General features: G+C 33.4%; 2 protein-coding genes across 2 annotated transcripts; one reads left to right on the forward strand and one right to left on the reverse strand.

Annotated features, from left to right (window-relative positions):
- Positions 1-1,192: 1,192 nt before the first annotated feature.
- On the reverse strand, positions 1,193-3,152 carry LOC107749166 (monocyte chemotactic protein 1B-like). Its single transcript, XM_016564272.1, has 4 exons — positions 2,861-3,152; positions 1,666-1,774; positions 1,502-1,579; positions 1,193-1,226 (listed from the first exon to the last, which is right to left on the reverse strand). Exons 1-4 carry the CDS (start codon positions 2,934-2,936, stop codon positions 1,202-1,204), a joined length of 288 nt encoding a protein of 95 aa, XP_016419758.1. The 5' UTR covers positions 2,937-3,152; the 3' UTR covers positions 1,193-1,201.
- A 2,544-nt stretch (positions 3,153-5,696) lies between these two features.
- On the forward strand, positions 5,697-6,694 carry ccl20a.3 (chemokine (C-C motif) ligand 20a, duplicate 3). Its single transcript, XM_016564271.1, has 4 exons — positions 5,697-5,858; positions 6,070-6,169; positions 6,281-6,358; positions 6,469-6,694. Exons 1-4 carry the CDS (start codon positions 5,780-5,782, stop codon positions 6,509-6,511), a joined length of 300 nt encoding a protein of 99 aa, XP_016419757.1. The 5' UTR covers positions 5,697-5,779; the 3' UTR covers positions 6,512-6,694.
- The last annotated feature ends 1,256 nt before the right edge of the window (positions 6,695-7,950 follow it).

The following is a 7,950-nucleotide window of genomic DNA, read 5'->3' on the forward strand; positions in this document are numbered from 1 at the left end:
TGTTTCACAATCCACAATAATAATGCAATAAAACAGAGGAAATGACATTAAAGGTTATGGCTATTTGCAAACATGATGACTTTAGCAATTCTCATCAATCACGAATGCCCCAAGTTCAGGGTAAAAAGTTCATCATCAATCCTCATGTTCAATCCCAAATTCTGTTATAGCCTAAGCCAGTTTCAGGCTTTTTCAAGTCTGTAGCTCTGAAGGTAGTAAAGCTCTGAAGGTAGTGCTCAGCTTTATTAACTTCAATAAAATTAATTAATTAATTATGAAATTTACAATATTTCTGAATGAAAATTGTTTCTACATTAGTTTTTTTTTTTCAGTGTAGCTGCATCCTTTAAGTTAAGTAGCCTATTCTATTGATTTTTTGTTGTTGTAGTTGCTGTAATAATTCTACAAATGATTGAAATTTACAATATTTCTGAATGAAAATTGTTTCTACATTAGTTTTTTTTTTTTTCAGTGTAGCTGCATCCTTTAAGTTAAGTAGCCTATTCTATTGATTTTTTGTTGTTGTAGTTGCTGTAATAATTCTACAAATGATGTGACTTTCTAGTTAAGTACCAGGAAACTCAACAATGTTCAATTATTGTAATCACAATGACTGTCTGTCTGAATTACAGAATTTTTGTATTTATTTATTTATTTTTTGCATGACTGGTGGATGGCACATGCTAAAGTTCATTAGACATAACAGCTCAGCTCATGACAACACACTGATGCTTTTGCAAGCACTAAATAAATAGTCAATCATTAAAAAAATAAACATTTAAGGTTATATGTGTATTTTGGGGCTGTTGTTTGGTCAACTGGCAAGTGGGCACATACTGCCACCTACTGCCTACTGTGTGTCCTCACAAACCTTTAGGCTATATAACTCCAACTAAAGGAATTATTGTCACTTCTGCCAAAGGAGGTAAAATATTTCTGTCTTGCCCAGGTGTACTGCTGAAAATTTGTTTTAAACTGTTGCAGAGCAGCCTATTGCCAGCATTAAGTATTAGGAAAATACTAAGTAAACCTTATAAGAAATGCAAAACTTATTAAAACAATATAGCAGACAAAACAAAATGACACATTGTTGCTGTCAAAACCATTTATTAATTTACTAATTATAAAGATAAATTCTAATCAATATGTTTTATATTACTGTTGATTTAGGCAGTTTTAGAAAAAATTGATGATGTCCACGTTATGTTGACCTTCCTTTTTTTCCCCTGTAAGATACAAAATAGAACTGTTATGAGAGGCTTCTCAAGTTTTACCTTCAGAACATTCATATTTACCAGTATATTCATTATAAGGAGACAAGATTTAAAAAAAATAATTATGTTTGCACATAACAAAACCTTAAACTGGTCAGCGCTACTGTACATTTGCAATTACATCAGTAATATTCATTACCAAGGTTAAGTTTTCTGCTCACTGCCATTCAGTGTATAGCTACACTGCTTTAACACATAAATGTAAGTGCATGTAATGCTGAACTCACTGAATATGCAAGATGGCGTTCTGAACCCATAGATCATCAGGGTTGGCACAGATCTGTCTGTTCTTCACCGAAGTAAAACTACAGGAGAGAGAATGTTCTAGATTAAATACTGCAGATATTACTAATTGTAATCTATTTAAGACAAAACCCGTGTTGTTCCTCACATGACAGCCTCTATGTTGCAGGTCATGGTGGCGTCCTGCCAGGTGAAGTCTTTCAGTCGGAGGACAGGAAAAGGCTGTGATGAATACTTGGTACAGCACCTCACCGGACCTTAACACGTGACAAATCCTCAGTTCGTGTAGTTCCATGACACTTGACCAACTGTCCTGACTCATAGCTTTATTCAAAGATTTATTCATCTGCTCATTTTCCTGGTAATAAACTTGCCATTGTATACTATGAATATTGTTGAAAAATTGTTCTTCTATTTTAAGTCACTTTGGACAGAAGCACCTGCTAAATGCATAAATGTAAATATAAAATTTGTTATAAAACAATGTCTTTGAATCTCCTTGGTAACTCATATGTGAAATTTAACCAATGGCGTCTTGGAGTCATATGAAAAACAATTGTCCAAAAATGATCATTTTGAGTTTCAGAGCTAAATAATTATGCTTCAATAAAAAATAAAAATAAAAAAAAAAGCAATTTATAGGTTTAAAACATTTTAGGCCTTAATATCATAAACAAGCAATAATAAACATAATGTGATGCATATTGTCATAATGTCAGAATTAGCAAGAAATAGCTAAGATGCACTCAAAAAAAAACATACCATAGTTATATTATTAACTATTAGCACTGGTTTAATTTTATTTAAAAATCATATTTTCAAAATTCATTTATTGAAATAGTTTAGAATCAGTATAAATCTGTTAATTGTAAAAGCAATTAAATGTATTCAATTAAGTATGAACATGGTTAAAATATGGCTAGGTGTGGAATAAGCAATATTAAATTAGTTAAAATTTGTATATGAAAGAAATGGCATTTATTGATGATAAATACATAAACCTGGTTATTGTCTATTGAGTTTTAGCAAATTCAGATTATTAGTACTATTACAGAAGTCAAAACCATATCATGTCAAGTAATGCTCAAATAAGATGTCGGATTTGTTAGATGAACAGTTAAGACATAAACCCATCATATCACTCAGTTAAGTCATCAAATCAACTGCAAAATCCCTGATTATTAAGCATGGCAGCATCTCAGCTATATGACGAATGTGATCGTCCCAATTCTAAATATATAAAAATGCACGTGGTCACATGTCAAGAGCAGCCTTGGTAATTCAAAGCACTGAGAAACACTTGAAACCAAAGAGATTGTCTGAGAAAAGTCAGTTTTACTTACTGCTTTGACTCAGGCTGACCCAGACACACAGCAACAGCAGCAGCGCAGATGACGTCAGGACGAGTCTGCTCATCATGGGAGGGAAACAAGACACTTACAGGTGAAAAAGAAAAATGAGATTGATCAAAAGTATTCAACAAGTTGATGACAGCTGTGCGGACAGCAGTAGAAGTGTTGATGATGGTGATGATGAAGATGTAGAGCTCTTATAGTCTACGTTATCTGGCATCCCCAAAAGCTACATTATATAGCTGTTCGTGAGGGGAATTTGTGGACCACACAGCAGCGTCACTGAGTGGTGGAAGACTGGGGGGAAATCAAGGTGTCTTGAGTTAAATATTAGTAGGTCAGCTAAATCTGTCACATTTTGTAATTAGTGTGTAATTGTAAGTGTGTAATCACTGAAATTACTGGTTTAGACACAAAACATTATTAGTGCTGGTAAATATCATTCAAAAACATAAGGAATGCAAAACAAAACAAAACAACACAAAAAAAGTGAAAAATGGAAATACTATTTTAAGAATAGATTACATGTAGTTCTTAAAAATAATAATTAAAAAGTTAGATAAGGTTAAAAAGTGTACCTGGGTAAACATGTAGATGGACGTGTTTCCTCAACATGAAGATTTTACGTTAAAAATGTACAGTATGAATACAGTATAACACGAGTATTGAAAAATTGTTCCTCTATTTTAAGTCGCTTTGGACAAATGCACCTGCTAAATGCATACATAAATTTAAAAAATAATGTCTTTGAATCTCCTTGGTAACTTATATGTTTAATGTAACCAATGGTATCTTGAAGTAATGAAAAAAATCATTAAAATGTTCATTGTGACTTAAAAAATATATATACTTGCTTGAATATATATATATATATATATATATATATATATATATATATATAATGGAAATTAGGTAGAACAATGTAGAAAAAATGTATTTTTTATTTAATTCTAATTATTTAAATTATTAGCATTTATATTTGGTATTAGGCCTGCTAAAACGCAACACTTTAAAATATAAACAAATACAAGTGATGTCTATAAAAGAGCAGATCTTTGCTGAGCAGCTTTAACGTGAAGGTTTGTATTGCGTGGGACTTCATCTCATCTGCAGTGTCTGAACTCGTTTCCCATTTTATTCTAGACAAAGTAATGCAAATGTTCATTAAACATTAAACAGTGAGCACAGCTAAGACTCATCAGTTTTTCATAAACTATTTTCCGTTTGAAGTGAGCACTTTTGCATTTTTTCCAAGATATGGAATCTGTGGATAATAGTGATGCCTGTGATAGCAGATGAGTTACTTGAGTTAAATATAATCTCTATGCATTACTTTCAAGACAAAATAATTGAAATAACATAAACATCTAGTCAAACATTTAGACTAACATCCAACAGACAAAGGCATCCGCCTTTCCTGGAAATCGAACACTCATCAAGATTCTCTTATCACAGCTTCAGATCAGATCGCAGCCTTTGATGGGAAAAAAAACAATATTATATTTGACCTGATATGACTTAAACCTTACTCTAATTCTAATCCAGACACTTCCATTTTAAAAGATCATAAGTGTATTTCGTAGAAATTAAACTCGAAATGTCATGACACCTCTCTATACCTGGAGGTGTAAATGAAAGAATGTGAAAATGTTTTAGTAAAACCAACACAGAGAGCAATGCTTTTAAGCGACATTAAAACCGGTGTCTAAAGTCACGCAGAAAGACTAAATGGAAGGCTGTGGGATTGAGAAGGGAAGTGATTCATTGCTAGAGGAGCCACTGTAAGACTTTCTTCTCACTCTTATGACCTATTTCACCCTTTGATTTTAGGACATGAGTTACATAAAAAATTATGACCTAGAAAATATATGTAATTCTACACCCCCACAAGAAACCACATGTTAGCATGTGGAAATGAGGACGCTGCTGAGCATGTGGGTAGTTCAGAATAATCCATTTGTGTGCATGTGTATGTGGTTTTATCTATTAAAGATGTTATATAATCATAAAACATAATAATGCATTCATTATAAAAAAGGTTAAGGTTTGAGTCCTGTCCTGGTGGACATTCCCACTTCCTGGTTTCAAATGTTCCATGTCAAATGCACTGTCGCTCTTTATCAATCATTATCTGAACTGGTCATTCCAAGCGGTTTTACAGTATGTAAAATATTCCATGTGTGGCAGTGACTTGGAGAACAAATTCAAATATTGGTCAATGACACTTTAAATAGTGAAAGTTTTCTATGCAACAGTAATTTTAAAGGAATAGATCACCCAAAAATGAAAAAATTGCTGAAAATGTGCTCCCTTTCAAGCCATCCTAGATGAAAATGAGTTTATTTCTTTTTAAGAACAGTTTTGTATACACACAAGTAATGACAGCAGAGTCAAAGTATCAGAAGTAGTAAACTATGTCACACACCCTTTGGCATTTTCATTGATGTAATTTAATATTACATAATATAAAGCTATGTCACAGCATACTTTGGCAAATTTTCAGTCCTGAATTTTTTCTTTGTTCTAGTGACCTTCAAGTTGTACTTGAGGCCTCCTGGAGTTTCCAGCATTGTTTCTATTAATTTGCCAGTAGGAAACATTTCAAATATGTTGATGGTTCACTCTCTCTTTCAGGGGAGTAAACATTACAAGTCTGTGCTCTGTGCTTTCCCTCTGGCTGATATTTCCTCTGTGTTCTTCCTTGTTGCACCTGTTTGACTGACAGGGCAGATAATATCTCATTGTTTTTTTTGTGCACATGTACTTCTGTTTACGTATGCACGGAAAACCCTGTCTTGGGTGTTTCCATGTCCAACTCTCTTTAAATACTATAGACTCACTCTCACACCTGCCACATTTCTCATCTGACTCTTGCTCTGAGGATCTCACACACACACACTGACAGAGACGATGACTCGCATTTCAGCTTCAGTGATCGTGCTGTTGGTTGCAGCTCTCAGTGTACTCTGTACAGATGCTTCTGCTTTGTGTAAGTACATTTCTTTATATAACTGGACTGATAATAAAGCTATTTGCAGTCGCAGATGAATTTCTAGGTTTTACACTTTCATTGGGAAAACTGTTTTGTTTCTCAGAGACACTGTTAAATGTTTTTAAAATCTGAGGTTCATGATGTGAAGATATTTTTATAGTGATTAAATAATGTAACACAATCTAAACTATTCTTGTTGTGTTTACAGCATGTTGTAGGAAGTATACCAAAGGACAGATACCAATGGCAATTATCAAAGGATATTCCATTCAGACCATGACGAGAAACTGCCACATTGATGCTGTCATGTAAGTATAAGATGCTTTCTACATATGGTGCATTTTGCATTGACTGACTATATGCATTATAACTGATTCCTAGAGAAAAACCTAACCAAAAGATGCTGCTTTACCTCTCAGATTCCACACAAAAGAAGGCAGGAACATTTGCACAGACCCCTCCAAAACCTGGGTGATGGCCAGTATCCGTAAGCTGAGGTAAGCTTGCAGATGTGTGATTGCTGTGAAGAAATAAAACAAATGAACATTAACTGAACAGTATTGAAATTAAAGCTAATGATTTCTGTTATCGCTTTTCTGTTTTTTAGGAAGGAAGTGCAAGTTATCAGCAGAAAACATTCAAAAGTCTAATTTTACAACTTCTGTGGTTAAACAGATGTTACTACAAGAATAATTCTTTATGAAGGAGGATCTATTTCTTTATGGAATTTGCCTATTTACTCTGCATATTTTATATGCGTGTTATATTATACTGTTACACTGTTTGCTTTTTTAATTAACTGCATTAAAATTAATTTTCTATGTAAAGAGAAAACCTGCCTTTTGTATTTAATTGATGTTCTTATACCTCAAACTTAATGCAATTAAATTTAACAAAATAAATATTATTTGTATTACTATTCACACACACACACACACACACAAATAAGTTCACAAATAAAAGAATCATTATGATGTTATACAATTGTAATGTAGAAATATGCACTTTCTGTAATGCTGCTTTGATACATACCTGAAAATTAATGTAATTGGATGTAAAAAAAAAGGAGCAACAAAACAACAATAATAACAATATGTACAGTATATATATATATATATATATATACTGTAACTATTATAGAATTATAGAATACACACCACACACACGATGAGTTTCAGAACACTATCTGTAAAATAAATGCACATTAGATGTAGAGCACATGCTTTAATTTTTAGCTAAATGATTAACTAGATTTACCATGTGATTCACAACGTGCATAGACTGAAATAGCAGAGACATTTTCTGTGTTTGGATAAAAAAGGTGTGGTGCTTCAGCTCTGGGAAATAACCTTACTGATGTCATCTAAGAGGAAGCATTGAATGCAGAATAACGTCTCAAACAAACCTTGAAAGATAATCTGTCAAAATAACACACAATCCGCAGCGGCCATACTGTCCGTCACAGCGGCTTCAGGACAGCACAGCAGCGGCAGGCCAGCGGTCTCAGACCGGAGGCGGAGGGTAGGGTGCAGATCTTATTAAGGACAGGTCTAGTTGTGGGGTTGGTTAGGCATTCGTTATGGCAGAGTTTATAGTTGTAGTGAAGTAATTTAGGGTTTGTGTTTTATAGTGAAAGAAAAAAGATGAAATACTTAGAAGATCCACATGGTGTCGCCCTCTTCTATATTTCATTGATGTAAACCAGCGACTGTAGCCCCATATTCAGCATAGGAGAGATTAACAAGAACAAGAACAACACAGTTGTTACTTTATACTCTCTCTGGCCAGAATCAGAACTGCAAAATTTATAAGGTCTTTCTTTCTTTCTTTCTTACTTTCTCAGTACGAACGAGCATAAACTAACAAATAGATACAAGGTGCTCAAAATAGCTTAAATAAACGTACCCGGATATTTTCTTCTCCTTCTTCTTCTTCAAAAAAGTGTAGCATATTTTGCATACTTAAAAAAAAAACTCCCAGTGAGAAAGAACGAGGAAGAAAGACATAATTCCCTGCAAATTGACTGAAGTAAATCATACTGTTTGTGTTTAGAAACAACAGCAGGTGCAGGCAAATTATAAATGTTAAA

The sequence above is a fragment of the Sinocyclocheilus rhinocerous genome, unplaced genomic scaffold (assembly GCF_001515625.1).
Source record: "Sinocyclocheilus rhinocerous isolate Xijiao unplaced genomic scaffold, SAMN03320098_v1.1 scaffold919, whole genome shotgun sequence".
Lineage (NCBI taxonomy): Eukaryota > Metazoa > Chordata > Actinopteri > Cypriniformes > Cyprinidae > Sinocyclocheilus > Sinocyclocheilus rhinocerous.